Raw genomic sequence first — 26,281 nt, 5'->3', positions numbered from 1 at the left:
ACTGGCCATAATCTTCCAGTCTTCTCTGGACCCAAGGGAGGTATTAGAAGACTGGAGAATGGCAAATGTTGCACCCTTGTTCAAAAAAGGTTGTAAGGATAGCCCCAACAAATACAGGCCAGTCAGCTTAATTTATAGAATCAATTATTTGGGATTTGTAGTCACATGGAAAAATTGTGGTTGATTAGAAAGAGTCCACATGGATTTCTAAAGGGAAAATAGAGTTTAACTAATGGAGTTTTTTGAAGAGGTAACAGAAAAGGGTTGACGAGGGTAATGCTGTTGATGTGGTATACATGGACTTTCAGAAGGCATTCGATACAACAGTATCGCACAACAGACTTGAGAGAAAAGTTATAGCTCATGGAATAAAACGGACAGTAGTAACACAGATACAAAATAGGAAACAGAGAGTAATGAGCGATGGATATTTTTCAGGCTGGAGGAAGGTTCAAAATACTGAGGGAGGTATTTGCTGGGGCCTTACTGGCTACAGGTGAGGTGGACTGGACAATAGCCAATGTTGTTCCTTTGGTAAAGAAGGGTAGCAAGGATAATCCAGGAAATTATAGGCCAGTGTGTTATTGGAAAAGATTCTTAGGGACAGGATTTACTCACATTTGAAAACAAATAGATTTGTTAGCCCTGGGCAGCATGGCTTTATGAAGTAGAGGTCGTGTTTCACTAAGTTGGGAGTTTTTTGAGGAAGTGACGAAGATGATTAATGAAGGAAGGACAGTGGATGTTGTCTACATGAACTTCAGCAAAGCCTTTGGCAAGGTCCCTCATCGCAAAGTGGTACAGAAGGTGAAGTCACACGGGATCAGAGGTGAGCTAGCAGGATGGATACAGAACTGGTTCGGTCATAGAGGACAGAGGGTAGCGGTGGAAGGTTGCTTCCCTGAAATCGGTTGGATGTTTAAGTGTAGAAATGGCAGATGGAGTTAATTCAGACAAGTGTGAGGCAATGCATTTTCGAAGGTGTAATACTGGTGGAAATTATACAGTAAATGGTAGAACCCTTAGGAGTATTGACAGGAAACATACGGAATACTTGCCTTCATTGGACAGGGCACAGAGTATAAAAGCTGGCAAGTCACACTACAGTTGTATAGAATCTTGGTACGGCCGCACTTGGAATATTGCGCACAATTCTGTTCGCCACACCCAAAGATCAGAGGCTACCAGAAGGATGAGGGTGCTTTGGAGAGGGTACGGAAGAGGTTGACAAGGATGTTGCCTGGCAAGTATTAGCTACGAGGAGAGGTTGGATAAACATGGATTGTTTTCACTGGAATGGCAGAGGTCGAGAGGCAACCGGTTAGAGATTTACAAAATTATGAGTGGCATGCACAGAGTGGATAGTCAGACGCTTGTTCCCAGGGTGGAAAAGTCAATTACGAGGGGACAACTAAGGTACAAGGGGAAAGTTTAGAGGAGTTGTGTGAGGCAAGTTTGTTTTTTTGTGGGTTGTTTTTTTTTAAATTTTAAACACAGAGGGTGGTGAATGCCTGGAACACGCTGCCAGGGGAAGTGGTGAAAGCAGATACGATAGCGATGTTTAAGAGGCATCTTGACAAGTAAATGAACAGGATGAGAATAGAGGAATACGAACCTTGGAAGTGCAGACGTTTTTAGTTTAAACAAGCATCATGATCGACGCAGGCTTGGAGGGCCGAAAGGCCTGTTCTTGTGCAGTTCTTTGCTCGTAGTTAATCTCCAGGGGTCTGTGTTGGGCCTCTTGCTTTTCTTGATAGAGATTAATGATCAAGGTCTTGGTAGGGTTTCAAAGTTTGTGGATGACACAAAACTTGGAAGTATGGTAAACTGTGACGAGGATAGTGTAGAACTTCAAAAAGGACACAGACAAGTTGGTGGAGTGGGCAGATCGGTGGCAGATGAGGTTCAATGCGAAGAAGTGTGAGGTGATGAATTTAGTACTAAGAACATGGAGAGACAAACTAAAATAAGGGGTAAAATTCTTCAGAGAGTCCAGGAGCAGAGGGGCCTGGGTGTATATGTGCATCGATCATTGAAGATGGGAGGACAGGTGGAGAGAGCAGATAATAAAGCATATATTATGGGCTTTATTAATCGGGAAGCAAGGAGATTATGCTAATTTATACAAGACACAAGTTGGACCTCAGCTGGAAAATTGTGTAAAATTTTGGGCACCACACTACAGGAAAGATTTTTATTTATTTTTTAATTTAGTGTACCCAATTATATTTATACATATTTCCAATCAAGGGGCAATTTAGCATGGTCAATCCACCTAACCTGCACACCTTTGGGTTGAGGGGGTGAAACCCACACACACAGGGAGAATGTGCAAACTCCACACAGTGACCCAGGGCCAGGATCGAACCTGGGTCCTCAGGTGCCGCAGCAGCAGTGCTAACCACTGTGCCACCCCACACTATAGGAAGGATGTGAATGCATTGGAGAGAATGCAGAGGAGGTTTACAAGAATGGTTTCAGGGGTGGGAAACTTCAGTTACGAGGATAGATTGGAGAAGTTGGAACTGTTCTGAAGGCCAAGTGTAGATTTGGTAAGAGATATTCAAAATCACGAGGGGGCTGGACAGAGTGGATAGGGAGAAACTGCTCCCACTCATAAAAGCATCAAGAAAGAGGGGGCAAGAGATTTAAGCTTACTTTCAAAAGAAGCAAACATGATACGAGGAAAAACTTTTTCACACATCAAGTGATTCGGGTCTGGAATGCACTGCCTGGAATTGAGGTGGAGACAGGTTCAATCGAAGGGCATTAAATGATTACTTGAACAATGTGAAGGCATACAGGGAAAAGGCATGGGAATGGCACCAAGTTGTGTTGCTCATTTGGAGGGCCAGTGCCAACAAGATGGGCCAAATGGCCTCATTCTATTCATAACAATTCAATGATTCTGTGAAAATGCAGATTTTATGGAGGGTGTGCCCTAAAGAAGATGAAGAAATACAGGATTTCAGGAAAGAATTCCAGACCGTAGAGGACTGACGGTCAGCAATGGTAAAGCAAAGAGAGCAGGGGAAATACACAAGAAGCCAGAATCAGAGAAATGCAGTTGTTTGTGTTAAGGGCCAGAGAAAGTCTGAAACGGCAAGGTACTTCAGTAATTTATTTATTTATTTATTTATTTATTGACATAGGTGCTTCAGTAATTTAAACACAAAGGTGAGAATTTAAAATTGACGGTGTTCGGGGAACCAGGAACCAATGTACATCAGCATGGACAAGAGGGAGGGTGAGTAGAGTATTCTGTGGGATAAGTTATGGGCAGAGTCTTGGATGAGCTGAAGTTAACAAAGCATGGAAGGTTAGAGACTGGCCGAGAGATCTATGAAATTGTCACGTCTGGGGGCCAAAAAAATACAAAATGAAGATTTGAGCAGCATGGGGTTGAGGCAGGACTGTGGAGACCTCCAAGGAAAAAGTATGTCTTTGTGACCAGTGGATTAGGTTTCTCTCTATCTACCCTCAATTCCTTTCAAACTTCTAAAAACCAGAATGAAGTCATCCCTTCATTTTATATCGTCCAGGGAACACACGCCCAGTTTATGCTCAGAACAGTATACAGTATACCAGATGTGGTCTAACCTGGATTTTGTACAGCTGTAGCAATACTTTCTCCCTTTTATATTCTAGTTACAAAAGCTAACACTCCATTAGTCTTGGATTTTTTTTGTATGTGTGAACACCTAAATCTCTTTGGATCGCCTTTGCTCCTAGCGTTTCACTATTTAATGCTGGTGTCTATTTTTAAATAGAAAACGGATGACCTCCACCTACCTGCACTGAAATTCCCACCGACTTACTCTTAACAATTTGCTTTTTTATGCTTATGTCTACACGACTTACTATACCACCCATCTTAGATGTCATTGGCAAACATAGATGTATGGCTCTTTATTGAGGTATTCAATTAATTAAGTGAACTTCAATCCCCCAAGCTCTGGTGGTGGGATGATGTTTCCAGAACCACGTCCAGACCTCTGTATTACTGTTCCAGCAACATTCACTAAATGCCATTGTCCCCCACACCAGTTACCAGAACAAAGCCTTGAAATGGGTCCCCTCATCTCTTCTTTTTTTTAAAAAATAAAATAAAATAACCTAGAATTCCACTAAGATGAAAGGCAGAAGCATACTGTTCACCTTGGAAAGTTGGGAAAGCTGCAAATCCAAATCATTGTTGCAATAAATATACAGTTCAAGCTCAGGCTTTGATGCATCCCAAGGCCTTCATAAAGAATGCATTAAAAGACACAAGAAGCAATTCAAGTTGTAAGTATAACATTTATTGCCAAATGTTACTCTTTGAAATGTGTTTTGCGTTAAAAGAAGAAAATGGTAAATGAAAAATTTTCCAGAAAGCATTTTTAATTATTTGTGAAAGTAATAGCCGTGTAATCTGGCAGCCAGGTTGAATTACAGGATGACAATTTTATACAAACAGTTTACATTATAAATGTAGACTGAGATGAAAAATAGTTGACACAGGTATAACAAAAATGTGGCAAGACCAGATCGTGGCTGATCATCTACCTCTTGCGCCATTTTTCCCTATATGCCGATATCCCTTGATGTCATTAGTATCCAGATATGTTGCGATTTCTGTCTTGGAAGTTGTTCAATGACTGAGCTTCCAAAGCCCTCTGGGGTCAGGAATTCCAAAGATTCAGCACCCTCTGAATGAAGAAATACCTCCTCATCACAAGCCTAAATGACCTACCCCTTATTCTGAGACTATGTCCCCTGGTTCCAGACTCAGCAGCCAGGGGAAACATTTGATCTACATCAATCCGGTCATGCACTGGAGAATTTTCACAGTTTCAATGAGATCACCTCTCATTTTTTGAAACTTTACGAATACAGCTAATTTCCTCAATCTCTCCTCACAAGACAATCCTGCAATTAGACTGGAGAACCTCTGTTGTACACCCTCCGTGGCAAGTATATCCTTCCGTCGATAAGGAGGCCAAACTGGACATCATACCCGAGATGAGGTCTCACCAACGCTCTGCACAACTTTTACAGATGCACCGTAGAAAGCATCCTATCTGGCTGCATCACAGCCTGGTATGGCAACTGCTCGGCCCAAGACCGCAAGAACCTTCAGAGAGTTGTGAACACAGCCCAGTCCATCACACGAACCTGCCTACCATCCATTGACTCCATCTACACCTCCCACTGCCTGGGGAAAGTGGGCAGCATAATCAAAGACCCCTCCCACCCGGCTTACTCACCTTTCCAACTTCTTCCATCGGTCAGGAGTTACAAATGTCTGAGAACACGTAAAGATTCAAAAAAAAGCTTCTTCCCCGCTGTTACCAGACTCCCAAACACCCCTCTTATGGACTGACCTGATAGTGGACTTTGTGTTGCTCTTTTATGTATTTTCTTTTTATTTTGTACTAAATGATCTGTTTGAGCTGCTCGCAGAAAAATACTTTTCACTGTACCTCAGTACACGTGACAATAAAGAAAATCAAATCCAATTGCAGCAAGACATTTTTACATGTGTATTCAAATCCCCTTGTGATGAAAGCCAACATAACATTTGTCTTCCTAATTGCTTGTTGCACCAACCTGCTAGCTTACAGTGACTCATGAACCAGGACACCCAGGTCCATTTGGACATCAACACACCCCAACCACTCACCGTTGAAAAATACTCTGCCTTTTTCTTTTTTTCAACCAAAGTGGATGGCATCACATTTGTTCACATTATATTCCATCTGCCATAGAATCACAGAAAGGTTACTGCACGGAAAGTGGCCTGTTCTTGCCCATTTGTTTACCCTGTCCAAATCCTCTTGAAGCCTCTTTGCATCATTCTCACAACTCACATTGCCATTTTTTTATGTCATCAGCAAATGTGGAAATATTGCATTTGCTCCCTACATCTAAATCAATTATATAGATTGTGAACAGCTGTGCCCTAAGCACTGAACCATGTGGTACCCACGAGTAACAGCCCACCCTTCTGGAGAATGACTTATTTATTCCTTATATTTTCAGTCTGCTAAACAATTCACAATCCATAGGTTTTTTACCCCTAATCCCATGTGCTCTAATTTTGGTGATTAACCTCCTTTGTAGGACCTTATTGAAAGTCTTCTGAAAATCCAAACATACAACATCCACTGGTTCTCCTTAATCGATGCTGCAGTCAACATCCTCAAATAAATTCCAAAAGGTTTGTCAACCAGGATTTCCCTTTCATAAATCATATTGACGAGTGTCCAGCTATCACATTCTTTTATCATATATTATAACATTTTCCCTACTACAAACCCACAGGTCTGGGGTTCTTCGTTTTCTCTCTCCAAACCCCACCAAATCACCCTGCAAGACTATCAGTCCCAGTCGTTCAAAGGGTCAACTCATCCATCTTGTGCAGACCCCAAAAGCAGCTCCAACACCTAAGCCCCAACACTTAAGATAACTGATGCCCTTCTTCCTACACCAAATCTCCAGTCACATGTTCAATCACTCAATTCTCCTCTTCCAATGCTCACTAACATGGCTCTCGGGGTAATCTTGAGGTCAGTGCCTTTGAATCCTGCTCCCGAAAGTCTTGTCGCTGGTACCAATGTAGACTATGACCTCTGGCTGCTCACCCACCCCCAAAAGAATATCCTGCAGCCACTCAAGACATCCTTGACCCTGGAATCAGGGAGACAACATACCATGGCAGCACAGTGGCTAGCACTGTTGCTTCACAGCGCCAGGGTCCCAGGTTCGATTCCCGCTTGGGTCACGGTCTGTGTGGCGTCTGCATGTTCTCCACATGTCTGCGTGGGTTTCCTCCCACAAGTGTCGAAAGACGTGCTTGTTCGGTGAATTGGGCATTCTGAATTCTCCCTCAGTGTACCTGAACAGGCGACGGAGTGTGGCGACTGGGGGCTTTTCACAGTAACTTCATTGCAGTGTTAATGTAAGCCTACTTGTGACAATAATAAAGATTATTATCCTGGAGTCTACGGCTGCAGAAACTCTTCGGTTCTCCTAATTAACGAATCCCCTATCACTGTTGCCCCTGCATTCTTCTTTTTGCCCTCCTGTGCAGCTAAGAACTTGGTCCTTGCTGCAGTCCACTGAGGAAGCATTGTCCTCACCAGGAAGCAAAATGAAAAACGGATCAGCAAGCAAAATCCACTAAAGGAACTCCTGCACTACCTGCCTGGTTTTCTTAGACTGCCTGGCAGTCACCCATTTACTCTTCCCCTGCAAGCTCCTAACCTGCTATGTGACCATCTCCTTAAACGTGCTATCCACATAGTTCTCTCTTGCAGATGCACCACAGTGATTCCTTTTGCTGCTTGAGTTCTGAATCTCAACGAGTTCACACTTCTGTAGCTAGTGACACCTCCTGCAGATGTGTTTGCCTTGGGCACAGAGTGTATCCGTGACTTCCCACATACCACAGGAGGCATATTCCACTCAGCCAAGCTGCCCTGCCATATAATAAATGAATTGAGAATAGAACAACTTACTAGTTACTCAGCAATCAACTTCTTCCACTGCACCTATGCAAAAAACAAAACCTGGAGGGTGGAAAACGTAGGAAAAGAACGGAGCACCTCTTTACCCCAACTCCCTCAATTACCAGACTCATTTAGTTTAAGCTGCACTCAGTTCACAAGCTGCATTCAGACCGCTCCATTTATACTGAAACTAGTGTCAGCTATGTTGCAAGTACAGAAACCAGATCAGACGAGTTAGCCACTTAACTAATTACAGCTGCTCTCCAGTAGTTTGTTTATCCCTGCCTAAAGCTGGAAGAAGCTTACCTTACTTCCACAGTAAATTTCAGTTAAATGCTAAATGCAGACAAGTCTAGACTTTCAGAAAGAGATTGGCCCTCAAGATTCCCTCAATCACCAATCTGCCAGTTTCTCACTTAGTTGAAGCCACACTCAGTTTGATCTGATCAACAAAAGAAGATAGTTCATACAATGTTCCACCCCATGGGATAGAGTACTTTGCAACTGCAATCTTATATCTTGCAAGTCATTGATGGGAAAGAAGCTCAATTGTTTGCTGGATGATAAATATAATACTTCTTCATTTGGTTTAGTCAATTTAGATTAATACATTATTCCTACAGGGCTAACCAACTGTTATCTTAACATAATTGCAATTTTGGGAATAAAAATTCTACAAAAGAAACCATGAAAATGTATAGGTCTGTCAAGATGATCAGTTGGTGTGGTAAAGGGTTAAATGAATTATTATGCATTTATTTATGGATCGTTTCAAGAAATGCAGTGAGTTGCTTAATTTAATTATTTACAGTAATCTGTTATGTATACATATAAATATAAATGTAGTTGGTTTCTTGTTGATTTAAGTTGACTCCTTAATCTTTTAAATAGAAAAATGAATGAATTCCTCCTGAATGCTCACTGTAACAGCCGATAGAAAATCTCAGGTTAATACATCTTTTTCTTGTTCATTCTGTCCAATAAAGAATCCAAATCAACACTACAACCCTCACTGAAAACACCAAGATATTTTAAGTGTTGTGCTAAAACCCATATGTATTTCTGTTATGTTACTTGTTAATGTCCTCATGATAAACTGAATCAGTGATGTAGAAGAGTTGCAAATAACTAACAATTTCTCCTGCAGTGATTGAAAAGATTTCTCTCCCTCCCGTTTTGATTATTTACAATGGGCTACTATCGATCAAACAAAACATAGCCTTGAGTCAATATACAGTTTGAATGAATTTGGTGAGACTGATGAGGGAAGGATGTTGCCCAGACATTCACTGCTCTTTAAATGGAGCCATGAGATCATTAACTTCCACTAGGGGCCACATCAAAGCACAGCACCTCCAGCAATGTAGCACTTTGGGTGTCAGCTGAGAGGAGGACCCTGGAATGGGGATGAAACCACGACCACTTGAGCCAGAGGTAAAACTACCACCAGCTGAGGCAAGCAGACATATTAGTCAGTGTATTATACATTTCTAGACGAGCTATATACTTAGTGAACATACCACATCACCGCTGTAAATACTCACATTTGTTTTCAACAGCACCCATCATGGCATTCTGGTTTTGAAAAATTACTCAGACCCGGTGTATATTTTCATGACCACAGAAACCCATAGTGAAGCAGAGACAGAGCAGATTTTCAATTTTCAAAGACAACTAAACTTTCTCAAGGCATAGTGTTCAACTTTTTGATTTTTTTTAAAAATCCCCAAGAACATTTTAACAGGAAAAAAAGCACTTCCGGTTTAAAATTGAAATGCGAACCAAGATATGGAAATATTCCTTCAGGTCTGGCGGCATCCATGGAGAGGAAAACAGTTAACCTTTCAGGTCGATTAACTTTCAGAAATATTCTACATATTTCTTCTCTTCCATTCTACATCAATGCAAATTTGACTATCAGGTAATTGTTTTTACAGCTGTGGGTTTAAATTATATTCACTTTCAAGAGGAGTGACTGTTTATTTCACAGACCGTGTTAGGGAATTGGAGCTCGATGAACTGAGGATCAGTCGGGAAGCTGAGGGGGTGATAGATAGAAGCTACAGGGACATAGTTACACCTGAGAACAAAGGTAGCTGGGAACAGTTAGAGATGGGAAGAGGAGGAAGCAGTCAGTGCAGGGATCCTCTCAACAAGAAAATCCCTCCCTACCCGGGATTGACTTCGTGAACGTCCTCTGGATGGCCACCAATGTCAGTATAATTTTTTTTTTTTAAATAAGTATACCGCTTTGGATACTGTTTTGGGGGGGGGATTACCCAGCGGGGTAGGCTGCAGTGACCGGGTCTCTGGCACGAGGTCTGGCTCTGGGGCTCAGAAGGGAAGGGGGGAGATTAGGAGAGCACTGGTTATAGGGGACTCAATAGTTCAAGGTACAGACAGGCGGTTCTGTGGGCACGGGCGAGACCTTCGGATGGTTTGTTGCCTCCCGGGTGCCAGGGTCCATGACGCCTCGGATTGTGTCTTCAGGATCCTTAAGGGGGAGGAGCAGCCAGAGGTCGTGGTGCACATTGGTACCAACGACGTAGGTAGGTAAAGGGGTGTGGATGTAATAAACGAGTTTAGGGAGTTAGGCTGGAAGCTAAAAGCCAGGACAGACAGAGTTGTCATCTCTGGTTTGTTGCCGGTGCCACGTGATAGCAAGGCTAGGAATAGGGAGAGAGTGCAGTTGAACACGTGGCTGCAGGAATGGTATAGGAGGGAGGGCTTCAGGTATTTGGATAATTGGAGTGCATTCTGGGAAGGTGGGGCCTGTACAAGCAGGACGAGTTGCATCTGAACCAGAGGAGCACCAATATCCTGGGAGGGAGGTTTTCTAGTACTCTTCGGGAGGGTTTAAACTAATTTGGCTGGGGAATGGGAACCGGATTTGTAGTCCAGCAACTAAGGTAGCCGATGTTCAAAGCATGTAGTGAGGCAGTGGGAAAGGTAACACTGACCAAGGAGAGTACTTGCAGGCACGGAGATGGGTTGAAGTGTGTATACTTCAACACAAGAAGCATCAGGAATAATGTGGGTGAATTTAAGGCATGGATCGGTACTTGGGACTACGATATTGTGGCCATCACGGAAACTTGGATAGAAGAGGGGCAGAAATGGTTCTTGGAGGTTCCTGGTTATAGATGTTCCAATAAGATTAGGGAGGGTGGTAAGAGAGGTGGAGGGGGGGGGGGGGGGGGGCATTGTTAATTAGAGATAGTATGACAGCTGCAGAAAGGCAGTTCGACGATCTGCCTACTGAGGTAGTATGTGTTGAAGTCAGAAATAGGAAAGGAGCAGTCACCTTGTTCGGAGTTTTCTATAGGCCCCCCAATAGCAGCAGAGATGTGGAGGAACAGATTTTGGAAAGGTGCAGAAGTCACAGGATAGCAGTCATGGGTGACTTCAACTTCCCAATTATTGAGTTGAAACTCTTTAGATCAAATAGTTTGGATGGGGTGGTGTTTGTGCAGTGTGTCCAGGAAGCTTTTCTAACACAGTATGTAGATTGTCCGACCAGAGGAGGGGCAATATTGGATTTGGTACTTGGTAATGAACCAGGACAAGTGATAGATTTGTTAGTGGGGGAGCATTTTGGAGATAGTGACCACAATTCTGTGACTTTCACTTTAGTAATGGAGAGGAATAGGTGCGTGCAACAGGGCAAGGTTTACAATTGGGGGAAGGGTAAATACGATGCTGTCAGACAAGAACTGAAGTGCATAAGTTGGGAACATCGGCTGTCAGGGAAGGACACAAGTGAAATGTGGAACTTGTTCAAGGAACAGGTACTACGTGTCCTTGATATGTATGTCCCTGTCAGGCAGGGAAGAGATGGTCGAGTGAGGGAACCATGGTTGACAAGAGAGGTTGAATGTCTTGTTAAGAGTAAGAAGGAGACTTATGCAAGGCTGAGGAAACAAGGTTCAGACAGGGTGCTGGAGGGATACAAGATAGCCAGGAGGGAACTGAAGAAAGGGATTAGGAGCGCTAAGAGAGGGCATGAAAAATCTTTGGCGGGTAGGATCAAGGAAAACCCCCAAGGCCTTTTATAATGAGAATAACTAGAGCGAGGGTAGGTCTGATCAAGGACAGTAGCGGGAGATTGTGTATTGAGTCTGAAGAGATAGATAGGAGAGGTCTTGAACGAGTACTTTTCTTCAGTATTTACGAATGAGAGGGGCCATATTGTTGGAGAGGACAGTGTGAAACAGACTGGTAAGCTCGAGGAGATACTCATTCAGAAGGAAGATGTGTTGGGCATTTTGAAAAACTGGAGGATAGACATGCCTGACGGGATACATCCAAGGATTCTATGGGAAGCAAGAGATTAAATTGCAGAGCCGTTGGCAATGATCTTTTCGTCCTCACTGTCAACAGGGGTGGTACCAGAGGATTGGAGAGTGGCGAATGTCGTTTCAAAAAAGGGAATAGGGATAACCCTGGGAATTACAGGCCGGTTAGTCTTACTCCAGTGGTAGGCAAAGTAATGGAAAGGGTACTGAGGGATAGGATTTCTGAGCATCTGGAAAGACACTGCTTGATTAGGGATAGTCAGCACGGATTTGTGAGGGGTAGGTCTTGCATTACAAGTCTTATTGAATTCTTTGAGGAGGTGACCAAGCACGTGGATGAAGGCAAAGCAGTGGATGTAGTGTACATGGATTTTAGTAAGGCATTTGATAAGGTTCCCCATGGTAGGCTTATGCAGAAAGTAAGGAGGCATGGGATAATGGGAAATTTGGCCAGTTGGATAACGAACTGGCTAACCGATAGAAGTCAGAGAGTGGTGGTGGATGGCAAATATTCAGCCTGGAGCCCAGTTACCAGTGGCATACCGCAGGGATCAGTTCTGGGTCCTCTGCTGTTTGTGATTTTCATTAATGACTTGGATGAGGGAGTAGAAGGGTGGGTCAGTAAATTTGCAGACGATACGAAGACTGGTGTAGTTGTCGATAGTGAGGAGGGCTGTTGCCGGCTGCAAAGAGACATAGATAGGATGCAGAGCTGGGCTGAGAAGTGGCAGATGGAGTTTAACCCTGAAAAGTGTGAGGTTGTCCATTTTGGAAGGACAAATATGAATGCGGAATACGGGGTTAACGGTAGGGTATTTGGCAATGTGGAGGAGCAGAGAGATCTTGGGGTCTATGTTCATAGATCTTTGAAAGTTGCCACTCAAGTGGATAGAGCTGAGAAGAAGGCCTGTGGTGTGCTAGCGTTCATTAGCAGAGGGATTGAATTTAAGAGCTGTGAGGTGATGATGCAGCTGTACAAAACCTTGGTAAGGCCACATTTGGAGTAGTGTGTGCAGTTCTGGTCGCCTCATTTTTGGAAGGATGTGGAAGCTTTGGAAAAGGTGGAAAGGAGATTTACCAGGATGTTGCCTGGAATGGAGAGTAGGTCTTACGAGGAAAGGTTGAGGGTGCTAGGCCTTTTCTCATCTGAACGGAGAAGGATGAGGGGCGACTTGATAGAGGTTTATAAGATGATCAGGGGAATAGATAGAGTAGACAGTCAGAGACCTTTTTCCCCGGGTGGAACAAACCATTACAAGGGGACATAAATTTAAGGTGAATGGTGGAAGATATAGGGGGGTTGTCAGAGGTAGGTTCTTTACCCAGAGAGTAGTGGGGGCATGGAATGCACTGCCTGTGGAAGTAGTTGAGTCGGAAACATTAGGCACCTTCAAGCGGCTCTTGGATAGGTACATGGATTATGGTAGAATGATGGGGTGTACATTAATTTGTTCTTAATCTAGGGCAAATGTTCGGCACAACATCAAAGCACCTGTTCTGTGCTGTATTTTCTATGTTCTAAACATGTGGTATGTTGCTTGTACTTTGTTGAAGTGCATATTTTTCAGAGCTAGAAAATAGAGGTTTCAAAATAGCTGTACCTTGGGATGGGAACTGAAGCTGGTATACATTTCTGGTCTCATCTGCAGCAGTTCCAATTTCAACATGATATAATACAGCAGAGCCAAATTCACTTTCGTACCAGTAATTTTATATACACAGACAAACAAGTCTGAATGCCCCACCTATCAGATCACTGCGATCAGATAATATTTTTCAACCACAGGCCTTTCCAAATATATGTGCTGATGGTCAGGATTATTTTCTCACACTGTTTACCACTAATCAATATAACATATTTCGCAAAACAGAAGAAAATAAACTGCATTATAAGGGAGTGCACAAAGTGAACGGAATCTTGCGACGGGTAGAACTTACGATGTCTGAATGGATTCAATTGACATGAATTCCCCAATTGTCCCCTGTACTTTTAAAACTGTGTGTGTGAAAGGTCTGCAGATTTGCAGATCTGCAGAGGGGCGGCACAGTGCCACAGTGGTTAACACTACTGCTTCACAGCACCAGGGAGCCGGGTTCAATTCCAGCCTTGGGTGACAGTGTGGAGTTTGTAGGTTCTTCCCGTGTCTGGGTGGGTTTCCTCCGGGTGCTCCGGTTTCCTCCCACAGTCCAAAGATGTGCAGGTTAGGTGGACTGGCCATGATAAATTGCCCCTTGGAGTGTCCAATCGATTATGTGCGGTAACTGGGTTATGGGGATAGGGTGGGGGCTGCGCCTAGGTACAGTGCTCTTCGAGAGTCGGTACAGACTCGAGGGGTCGAATGGCCTCCTTCTGCACTGTAGTGATTCTATGATTTTACTGATTTACAGACTCCCAGCAATTATCTGATCAGATAATCATCTCTTACTTATCATGAATGAAATTAAACCTTACAGCATTAGTTTCCACGTGTATATGGACAACACCCAGCCCCTTCTCCCACCACATCGCGCAACACCTCCACAGTTGCTAAACTGCAACTGTTATCGACAGATATCTGTTCTGACACCCGCTACAAACTATGTTGTCTAGCCACCAACTCCATCCCTTCCCCCTGGAAAGTATGAGGCTGAACCAGACACTGTTCACAACCTCCATGTTCTGCTTGACCCCAAGCTTAGCTTCTGGCCACATATCTGTGCCATCAATAAGACTGCCTATTTTCACCACCGCAACGTCAATGACTCTGTCCCCTGCTGCTTAAACCCTCATCAATGCCTTTGTTAACTCAAGACTAGTCTATTCTAACACAGTCCAACTAACCTCCCACATTTTACCCTCAGTATACTTTATTTCATCCAAAAACTCTGCTGCCCACGTGCTAATTCACAGCATGTCCTGTTCAATCACCAATATAAAAGCAAATTACTGCGGATGCTGGAATCTGAAACAAAAACAGAAAATACTGGACAATCGCAGCATGTCTGACAGCATCTGTGGAGAAAAGGGAGCCAACGTTTTGACTCTTTGTCGAAGCTGGAAAGAACTGGAAACAGGTTCAGATTTATACTGTTGTGGGGAGGCATGGAGCAGTGGGGCTGGATAGAGGGCCAGCAATAGGTGGAGATTGACAAAAATGTTGTGGACAGTAAGACAAAAGGAATGTAAATAGGGTGATGCAAAGAAGGTTGCTGATAGTGGCACATAAAGAGATTAGAATGTGTTAATGGCAGAACAAATGTGAAGTGTGTCAAAGGACAACTGAGAACAGGGAACAAATGGCCCAAGTAGGGTGGGGTTGAAGGGACAATGGCGAGGGAAAAACAGATCGATGGATGAAAATAAATGGATAAGAAATAAAAATGGGGTGAAGGTGGAGGAGAGAGTGCAGAGTCTCAATTTGTTGAACTCAAATGTGAAGGCTATAACGTGCCTAATCGGAAGAGGTGTTGTTCCTCCAGTTTGCACTGGGCTTCACTGGAACTTTGCAGGAGGCTAAGGACAGACAAGTGGACAAGAGAGCAGGCCAGTGAGTTGAAATGGCAAACGACACAAAGGTCTGGGTGCTGCTTGCAGACGGACCAAAAGTGTTCTGCAAAATGGTCACCCAGCCTGCGTTTAGTTTCTCCAATGTAGGTGGGCAGCACGGTAGCACAAGTGGATAGCACTGTGGCTTCACAGCGCCAGGGTCCCAGGTTCGATTCCCCGCTGGGTCACTATCTGTGCGGAGCCTGCACGTTCTCCCAGTGTCTGCGTGGGTTTCCTCCGGGGGCTCAGTTTCCTCCCAGTCCAAAGACGTGCAAGTTAGGTGGATTGGCCATGCTAAATTGCCCTTAGTGACCAAAAAGGTTAGATGGGGTTATTGGGTTATGGGGATAGGGTGGAAGGGAGGGCTTAAGTGGGCCGGTGCAGACTCGATGGGCCGAATGGCCTCCTTCTGCACTGTATGTTCTAGATCACACTGGGAGCAACAAATGCAAAAGACCAGATTGAAGGAGGTGCACGTGAAGTGCTGTCTCACTTCACCAGAGTGTTTAGGTCCTTGGATGGTGAGTAGGGACGAGATAAGGGGGCAGATGTTACACCTTCTGTGATTTCATGTGAAGGTGCTGTGGGAGCGGGTGAGGTGTTGGGGGTGATGGAGGAATGAACCAGGGTATCCTGGAAGAAATGGTCCTTGAAAAAATGCTGACTGGGGTGTGAGGGGAAGAAGTGTTTGGTGGTGACATCATGCTGGATGAGAGCGCAGGTGCAGGAGATGGGTCGGATACGGTTGAGATCAGAGTGGGTGGGAAGCATTCTAATACTAATCCCCACAAATCGGCAAAGTCCTCATCTCATTTACCCAAGAGGTAAGCAGAGAGTGGTCCATTCCTTCTGTTATCCACTGATTCCTACTGAGAGTAAATGTGCAGATAAAATGCAGGAAGAAACATTCCCAGAGTTGAATAGCCTAGTACCACTGAGAACAATCCTTCATTTAATACCACCCTCACCCTAAGTGCGGAGACACTTCAACTGTACTCAGTTGTACAGCTGAGATTATAATCTTGTGTAAGACAATCAGAAGCAGACACCAACATATATATCCAAGGTATAGCCAATACTCACCACTTTCCTTCATATCTCTCTACCATGCATATTCCTATCAGAAGTGCAGGTTGGAGAGTTACAATAATTAGCATCATGCCATCCCATGCAGCTATAGATCCAATATTTTCGATGTGTACTTGCAAATGTATATTGTAGGGGGTGGGGCGGGGGGAGGGTTCTCTCAATGTTCTTTCCTCCCTTTAAGGAATGGAAACTCACTAGATAGAGAACTATGGTCCTTAGCTCACTTCAAACAAATACCCCCACCACTGTGCCTATCTTTTAAACTCCGAAACAGAGTACAGTCAAACGTCATTTCACTGTGGATCAAAAATCACAGGAAAAGGTTTTTCCGCCATCTCCCTCAACGTGAAGTTGTTCATGTTGTCGGAGTCAGGGCACTATAAAATCTTTGATAAGACATAAGAATTCCTCCCTCCATACTTCCATCTACCAGCTCTGGTCTTTCTGCCAGTGGTGCACATGGTATGTACGTGCACATGGTATGTACATGCACATGGTATGTATGTGCTACATGCAGGCCTTTTGTGATCTGGTTCTTCAAAAACAAAGCTGCAAAACCATCATGTAACAGAGAAAAAAAAGCAAGACAAGAGATCAAACTAGAGTTGGGGACAGCAGGGAGTCGACATAACAACTCATCCTCAAAAGCCTCTTGTCATATGAATGGCCTCCAGGAACCCACCAGGTGGATGTGGAATTCAATGTCACTGATGTCTTGGAAAGAAAAGCACATCTAGATTTCATATAAATACAGTCTTCTTCACAAAGATGTAAATTGCATTATAGCTTGTCAAAGTCAATCAAAGGCACGATTAAAAATATAGCACATTGAGCTTCACACAAAAGGCTATACTGTGACACTAGTGCGCTTTTACTGTTGCAACACAAATCCAAAATTAACAATGTGAGAGTGACATTTCATTTTACTTCCATTAAATACATTAATACAGCTTGAAATAAAAGCTAAAATTACACAGACTAAATTAAGAAAACAGTTCCTTTTGTGCAGTTTAGGTCGTTTATCCACCTTCAATCATAATTCGAACTAAACTGTTGCATCGGTGGTTTTTAATTACCTCTTAAATCAGATATTGAATTCTCTTCACTTTCAGGTTTTCTCATGATGTACACTATTCCTCATTGAGGTATTAATAACATCCCAGGGTAACTGGCCCAGAAATTTTCCTTCCCTCCAGGGACATGTCTAGCCTCTACTCATCAATTGACTTCAATAACCTAGGCGAATTTAGGAATTTCCCTTGTGGCAAACTGCTGCACACAAACACACATGATCATTCTCAGGATGTAGGCACTGGCAAAGCAAACTGTACTCCATTGGTACAGCTAATTAACACTGCAGAACCCTGTGCCAGATATTACATTTTCACAGACTGGTTTGAATTTCACAAGCACTTAAGTTTGAACACTACAGTTCCTCCGGAATTAGAACATAAATGCACCAGGTGTAACATTACAATATTATGAGGCTTTAGTTGCAAAATGATGTTTTGTGGAAGCAATTGTTCTTAGTTTTAGTTGATTTTTTTCCCCCCATTTAAATGCACAAGGTAAGGGGCATCATCACTTAGGAGAATTCTTTCCATTTCAGGCAGGTGCAGCATAATTGGAAGGAAAAAGGAAAACTTCCTTGACTCTGCACCAACCACAGGTTTCAGACCCAACCTTGAAAGAGCATTACTAGTCCCCCTATTTTTCATACAACCTGTGGTGAACCACTGTTTTTGTAGTTCCACTGTTGCTTACCGCGCTGTATATATTCTGTTCCTGTTTGTTCCATTGCTACTCACGGTGTTATATATTGTTGTTCTTCCATGGCTCCGCCCCACTGGGTGTTGTATATAGTTGACTGATCTGTAGCCCTGTCTCCAGTCTGGGTTCAGCAGCAGACAGGCTACATCTTACGAGTATTAAAAGTATTACTTTGTTTCCTACAACTTGCCTCGTGTGTAATTGATGGTGCATCAATTTAATACTCTAAGATAGTACGATCGATAAGTCCCTCAAGCCTGAGTGATTGGACCTGGACCCAGAGGCAGCCGACGCCACCACAATCTTCCAGCATTGGCTAAGCTGTGTCGAGGCCTACCTCGACTTTTCCACTGACGCCGTCTCAGGGGAGCACAAGCTTCGGGTCCTCAATGCCCGGGTGAGCCACTGAATATTCACCCTCATCAGAGACGCGGCCACATACGACGAGGCGATTACACTCCTCAAAGGGCAGTACGCGAGGGCGGTAAACGAGGCGTACACCCCGCACCTCCTCACCATGAGGAGTCAGTGCCTAGGAGAATCTTTGGCCGAGTTCCTGCGTGACCTGCGGGTACTCGCCCAGAATTGTAGCTGCCAGGCAGTAACGGCAGTTCAACATACCGAGTTCCTGATCCGGGACGCCTATGTGGCCGGCGTGAGGTCGGACTACATCAGTCAGCGCCTGCTCGAAGGGGGTACCCTCGACCTAAACGACACGGTGCGGCTCACGAACTCCCTGGAAGTGGCCTTCCAGAATATGGATGCCTTCACACCTGACCATGCGGCATCCTCGTGGGCATCTTGGGCTCCGGGGGTGTCACAAGCCTGTGCCGTGCAGCAGCCCGCCAACTCCGGGGGACCGTCCTGCTACTTCTGCGGCCAGGGTCAGCACTCAAGACAACGCTGCCCAGCTCGGAACGCGACCTGCAGCGAGTGCGGAAAGAAGGGCCACTTTGCAAAAGTCTGCCAGGACTGGCCTAAAACATCCAAATCCTGCTGCGTGGTATCTTGCCTGTCGGGACCGCCCCCTTCTAACGCGTCATCCGCCTCGTGCGACCCGTGGCGTCCGCCATCTCCGACGTGACCCGCCACGTGCGACTGGTGGGGACCACCATCTTGGCCGCCATCTTCTACGCGACCAGTCACGTGCGACTCGTGGGGGCCGCCATCTTCTACGCCACCCGCTACCACCGACCAGACCAGCCACCTTCCACAGCTCGCTTCAGTCATCCTCGACCAGTCCCGGCCCCTTTATCTCAAGAACTCCATGATGACCGTCCGGATCAACGGGCACAAGACGACCTGCTTATTTCGACTCCAGGAGCACGGACAGCTTCGTCCATCCAGATACAGTAAGGAGCTGCTCCCTCCAAATTTTTCCTACGTCCCAGACAATCTCCCTGGCTTCCGGATCACACTCTGTTGAGGTCCGGGGGTACTGTGTCGCAGCTCTTGCGATACGTGACGTAGAGTATGTTAACTTTAAACTCTATGTGCTCCCCTATCTCTGCGCTCCCCTTTTATTAGGCCTAGACTTCCAATGCCATCTTCGAAGCCTGACCTTAACGTTCGGTGGACTCCTGCCCCCTCTCACTGTTTGTAGCCTCGCCCCACCCCCACTCTTCGCTAATCTCACCCCGAACTGTAAGCCCGTCGCCACCAGGAGCAGACGATACAGTGCTCGGGACAAGGCCTTTATCAGGTCAGAGGTCCAGCGACTCCTGCGGGAAGGGATCATAGAGGCCAGTACCAACCCCTGGAGAGCCCAAGTGGTGGTCGTCATGACTGGGGAGAAGCTCCGGATGGTCGTCGACTACAGTCAGATGATCAACCGGTACACACAGCTTGATGCGTACCCCTTTCCCCACATATCTGACATGGTGAACCAAATTGCGCAGTACCGAGTCTTCTCCACGGTAGACGTGAAGTCCGCGTACCACCAGCTCCCTATCCGCCCGAGGACAGCCAACACACTGCCTTCGAGGCAGATGGGCGCCTCTACCACCTACTCAGGGTCCCCTTCGGTCTTCCAATGGGAGATGGACCGAATGGTTGATCAGTACGGCTGCGGGCCACATTCCCATATCTGGGTCATGTCACCATCTGCGGCCATGACCAGCAGGACCATGACGCTAACCTCCAGCGTTTCCTTCACACCGCCAAGCTCCTTAATCTTACTTACAAGGAGAAGTGCGTTTTCCGCACAACCTGCCTAGCCATCCTCGGCTACGTTGTGGAAAACGGAATCCTAGGGCCCGATCCCGACCGCATGCACCCCCTCCTGCAACTTCCGCTTCCCCACTGTTCCTTGGCCCTGAAGAGATGCCTGGGGTTCTTTTCGTACTATGCCCAGTGGGTCCCCAACTATGCGGACAAGGCCCACCCACTCACCAAATCCACCCTTTTCCCCTTGTCGGCTGAGGCCCGTCTAGCCTTCAACCGCACCAAGGCAGACATTGCCACGGCCACGATGCACACTGTGGACGAGTCCATCCCGTTCCAGGCGAGTCTGATTTTGCCCTGGCCTCAATCAGGCAGGCAGACCCGTGGCCTTCATTTCCCGTACCCTCCAGGGCTCCGAAATTCGACAGTCCTCCGTCGAGAAAGAAGCCCAAGCCATTGTGGAAGTGGTGCGACATTGGGAGGCATTACCTGACCAGCAGGCGATTCACTCTCCTCACTGACCAACAGTCGGTTGCCTTCATGTTCAATAATACACAGCGGCGCAAGATCAAGAATGACAAGATCCTAAGGTGGAGGATTGAACTCTCCACCTACAATTGTGATATCTTGTATCGACCTGGGAAGCTCAATGAGCCCCCAGATGCCCTAACCCGCGGTACTTGTGCCAGCGCACAAGTAGACCGACTTTGGGTCCTCCACAATGACCTCTGTCACCCGGGGTTCACCCATTCTTTTCATTTTGTCAAGACCCGCAACCTGCCTTACTCCATCGAGGTCAGGACCATGACCAGGGACTGCCAGGTCTGCGCGGAGTGAAACCGCACTTCTATCGGCCAGACAGAGTGCACCTGGTGAAGGCTTCCCGCCCCTTAGAGCGCCTTCAAAGGGCCCCTCCCCTCCACCGACCGTAACGTGTACTTCCTCAACATGTTTGATGAGTACTCACGTTTTCCCTTCGCCTCTTCACCTTGTTCGGTTTCCCCACCTACATCTACAGTGATCGGGGCTCCTCGTTCATGAGTGATGAGCTGCATCAGTTCCTACTCAGCAAGGGCATCGCCTCAAGCAGGACTACCAGCTACAACCCCCAGGGAAACGGACAGGTGGAGAGGGAGAACGCGACGGTCTGGAAGGCCGTCCTCCTGGCTCTACGGTCTAGAAGTCTCCCGCTGGCAGGAGGTCCTTTCCGATACACTCCACTCTATCCGGTCGCTTCTGTGTACTGCCACCAACGAGACCCCTCACAGACGTTATGTTTGTCTTCCCTAGGAAGTCCACCTCAGGGATCTCGCTCCCGTCTTGGCTGACAGCCACAGGGCCTGTCCTCCTCCGGAAGCACGCGAGGAACCACAAAACCGATCCCTTGGCCGAGCGGGTTATGCTTCCCAACACGAACCCACAATATGCCTACGTGGCACATCAGGACGGGCGGCAGGACACAGTCTCCCTCCGGGACCTGGCACCCGCTGGTTCGCCACCCGACCCTCCACCGTCTACCTGCAATACCTTCCCCCCGCACCTACACCGTCTCCCTCTCTGCCGACGCTTCCGGAAGAAGAGGACGACACGCTACGGAGTCACAGGCCTGGACACCAGTGCCCACACCACAGCCGGGACTGAGGAGATCACAACAGATGGTTAAAGCTCCTGATAGACTTAATCTAAGTTTGCTTCACCCACGCTAGACTTTTTTTTTTTTTAAACAGGGGGTGAATGTGTTGAACCACTGAATGAAATGAAAATCGCTTATTGTCACAAGTAGGCTTCAATGAAGTTACTGTGAAAAGCCCCTAGTCACCACATTCCGGCATCTGTTTGGGGAGGCTGGTACGGGAATTGAACCGTGCTGCTGGGCTGCCTTCAAAGCCAGCGATTTAGCCCTGTGCTAAACAGCCCCTACTGTTATTGTAGTTCCACTGTTGTTCCACTGTTACTTACCGCGCTGTATATATTCTGTTCCTGTTTGTTCCATTGTTACTCAGTGTTATATATTGTTGTTCTTCCGTGGCTCCGCCCCACTGGGTGTTGTATATAGTTGACTGATCTGTAGCCCTGTCTCCAGTCTGGGTTCAGCAGCAGACAGGCTACATCTTAAGAGTATTAAAAGTATTACTTTGTTTCCTACAACTTGCCTCGTGTGTAATTGATGGTGCATCGCAAACTATCATGTGGCCTAAATTAGATTGACAATTTGTGGCAAATAGCTACAGCTTTGGGCCGTGGGCCCGTTCAATGGATCAAGACAACCCAAGTTAAGTTTAAATGGGACCCTTGCACAGCAGAATCCCATTTCATTGGCCTCAGCCGAGTTAAAACCCAACCCACTCCACCACCCAGACCCCATAATTTGAGTTTTAATTTAAAAAAATTCTTATCATAGCTAATGAAAACCAGTTAATTTACAATGATTCTGCAACATGTTTCAGATCTCTCAAAAATTAATGGGAGCACACAAGGAACTACAAACAGAAGATACATTAAGTAATCTAAGAATATAGAAGAAATGAGAGCTCGCCTGCAGCTATTTGCCTAAAAGTTGATCTATTCTTTTCTTTCTCTGAACTACATTACATGTGCACCGGACTTGCTCTGAAGTACGAAGTCTTACAACACCAGATTAAAGTCCAACAGGTTTGTTTCGATGTCACTAGCCTTCGGAGCGCTGCTCCTTCCTCAGGTGAAGGAGGCATCTCCTTCATCGCAACGCCGGCATCTCCACATCATTGCTCTGAAGTAACTACCTCTTCTGGCATCAGCTAACTTCAAAAGGAGATGCACCATAACAAGCAAGCTTGACTCTGTTGAGTGGTACCACTTGAGGTATTCTTTCCACAAACTAGTCCCAAGATGAATACTCCCGATATAAGCTCCATTACACAATACATAAATCACTGACATCTTTTAAAACTGTAATAGTTTTAGCCAGGATGTCAGTAAATCAATAGCAAAAGCAAACACAAGGATTGCCTAGGTCAAAAGAAAATAAATAAATTTTAGCGCAATAATGATCAATCTAAAACAGCTGCTGTAATTTGTCAGTGGATAATCAACAGCTGTATGAACAATCAGTATGATACTGTAAATCTAAATCTCACTAATATCAGTTATCAAATGGATACTGTTAGATATCAATACACATCAGAATATACAAACATGAAAATGTTATCGAATTACATATTCCAAAGATCAAAGCATACAGACGGGGGACGGTGGTGTGAGATTCCAGTCTCCAAATTCTAATTTATTGATTACGTGAAATAAATAATTTACAATATGTAATCATAAAACTAAAATTGGGATTGCGCAAATGTTATTGCCCACGCAGTTGCAAAGAAGCTGACACTACTTTTTGAAAATTGTTAGCATTTCATTGTTGGCAATAGCATTCTCCATTTCTTGGAAATAAAGGTGATTGAAAAAACATTAAGGCAGAATTTGGAAAGATTTAGCATAGAGGCAAACGATGTTTTGACACTGCACACGCCCAAAATTATGAAAACATTTTCAGAATTCAGTGAAAAAAAATATGCATTTATTTTTGTTAGTGATATGCAGTTGGTCCACTCTACATGCCGCGAATTAATAAAGAAAAAGGTGGTTCACTTTTTTTTTTAAATGGGCCCAATGCTTTTGCACATCTGCATTAATGTTCCTCGGGCATTAAAGCTACCCAGACCAGCGACTTGCAGAACTCAACCGTGTCATTTTGTCTACCCCCATCGCCCGCCAATTTGCACTTCGGTATAATAAATCTAATCGAGGGGAGTGGGGACACATCGGGAGCCTCAAAGCCTCTGTGCGGAGAGCTGCAAATACTCTTGTGAAACCCTGAAAAACAACCTCAACAGGACTCGAGACGCTGCAACATAACTGCAGGTGCACGTCACACGCCCACGCTGCCCTGGCAATGGAATAAAATGTTAAGAGACGGCGAGAGCTCCAAACTCCGGCTCCTCAGGAGCGCACACACACGGGAAGCCAGGACCAGCCGGCACCCTCCCGCCGGCCGGCACGCAGCCCGCGCCACAGGGCCACACCAAGGCCCCGATCACGGCCTTTCTTTTTATATCGGTAACCGAGGTAAATATAACCCGCCGGCAACCTGCAGTAACCCCCCCATCGACAGCAAGCGCTTTTATAAAAATAAAATAAGGAAAGATCAGCGAATGGCTGCAGATGAGGCGAAGCCACGAAAGTGCAGGCCGGCCGACCAACCGGCTTTTAAATTTAAAAAAAATTTTAAACCACATCCTCGGCCAGGTCAAAGAAACAAATGTGTTTTTTTTTTAATTTAAAAAAAAAACACACGCAAACCTCCCAACTCGGCCTAGCTCCGGAAAGGTCCGGCCCACCCGCCTCCCTGACGGCAACAGGGGTTAAAATGCAACCCGACTCACCGTTTTTTCTCCTCGGATTCGCCTGTTTTCTGTGCTTGCACCTTGAGGCATCCGCCATGATCAGCTCCAGCTGGGCGCCGCCATCTTCTTTCATTCCGTCCATGAACTCCAATGGGAGAGGAGCAGGGCGGCTCCCGGCCCGGGCAACAACACATCAAAGAGCCTGTGCTCACTGAGCATCAGAGGCTCTCACTGGACCTGGCGGCAGCAAACCCGCACCGAGAGGAGCAACAACTGATATTTATTCAACCAGGCAGGGTTCACAGCGCATCTTATCTCCATGAGGGTTTTTTTTTAATAAAAGGGTAACGCCACGCAGTTAATATAGAAACAGAACGCAAAAAAAATTCTCAGCGGGTCAGGCAGCATCTGGGGAGGGAGGGATTGGGGGGGGGGAGACGGACAAGAGTTCACCTTTCAGGTCAAGGTGAACTTTCTTCAGGACTTTTATCACAATTCCACCTGTTTAACTCGGGTTTGAATCCGATACCGCTCTCTCCACCCACAATATCTCTTGTAGCACATTTCGGCCTTGGCTGGTATGGTGGCACAGTGGTTAGCACTGTTGCTTCACAGCTGGCAGGGTCCTAGCTTCGATTCCCTCCTTGGGTCACTGTGCGGAGTCTGCATGTTCTCCAGCTGTCTGCGTGGGTTTCCTCCGGGTGCTGCAGTTTCCCCCCCCCCCACAAGTCCTGAAAGACTTGCTGTTAGGTCATTTGGATGTTCTGAATTCTTCCTCAGTGTGCCCGCACAGGCACCGGAGTGTGGCGACTAGGGGCTTTCCCTATAAAACATCCCCATTCTCTCAAGTTGCCTGCTGTACAGTGTGAATGTCTCAGAAGAAATAGTATTTCATTTTTAAAATAGTCATGGAAAAAATATTGGTGACGAAGAAATAGGGTAGTTTGGACAGGTCATTTGGTTGGCTGGACATGGAAAAACCAAGAATGCATCTAAGACTGGGCGCAGTAAGAAGTTGATGTACCATCAATTGTCGACAGACGAGGAGTCGGGAGAAAAACTGTGGCTTTAATCAGCTGGTCCCAGAATGAGGGCAGGGCTGGAGGTTGGCCACCTTTATACATGAGCCCGATGCATCTCTTCAGGCCCTTGGGGCAGTGGGGGAGGGGAAATTCCAGGAGGGGGCGCATGCGGTCGGGGTCAAGCCCTAGGACTCCGTTTCCACAAGGTAGCCAAGGATGGCAAGGCGGGTTGTGCGAAAAACACATTTCTCCTTATTGTATGTGAGGTTAAGGAGCTTGACGGTGTGGAGGAATTTTTGGAGGTTGACGTCATGGCCGCAGATGGTGACATTATCCAGATACGGGAACATGGCCCTCAGCCCGTACTGGTCAACCATTCGGTCCATCTCCCGTTGGAAGACCGAGACCCCATTGGTGACGCCGAAGGGGACCCTGAGGAAGTGGTAGAGGCGGCCATCTGCCTCGAAGGCAGTGTATTGGCAGTCCTCCGGGCGGATAGGGAGCTGGTGGTACGCGGACTTCAAGTCGATGGTGGAGAAGACTC

At 45.9% G+C, this 26,281-nt stretch overlaps 1 protein-coding gene across 2 annotated transcripts in view; it reads right to left on the bottom strand.

Annotated features, from left to right (window-relative positions):
• The window catches only part of znf438 (zinc finger protein 438), a 311,227-nt gene extending 286,174 nt beyond the window's left edge, over nt 1-25,053 (bottom strand). The window contains exon 1 of one of the 2 annotated variants that reach the window (XM_072508356.1): nt 24,755-25,053. In XM_072508356.1, coding sequence (XP_072364457.1) covers nt 24,755-24,909 — 155 coding nt within the window. In that variant the 5' untranslated portion in view covers nt 24,910-25,053. The remainder of the gene's footprint in view (nt 1-24,754) is intronic. The other variant, XM_072508357.1, reaches the window with a different exon arrangement.
• Nucleotides 25,054-26,281: the final 1,228 nt, after the last annotated feature.

The sequence above is a fragment of the Scyliorhinus torazame genome, chromosome 6 (genome assembly GCF_047496885.1).
Source record: "Scyliorhinus torazame isolate Kashiwa2021f chromosome 6, sScyTor2.1, whole genome shotgun sequence".
NCBI classification, from domain to species: domain Eukaryota; kingdom Metazoa; phylum Chordata; class Chondrichthyes; order Carcharhiniformes; family Scyliorhinidae; genus Scyliorhinus; species Scyliorhinus torazame.
This window is presented reverse-complemented; position numbering and strand designations above follow the sequence as displayed.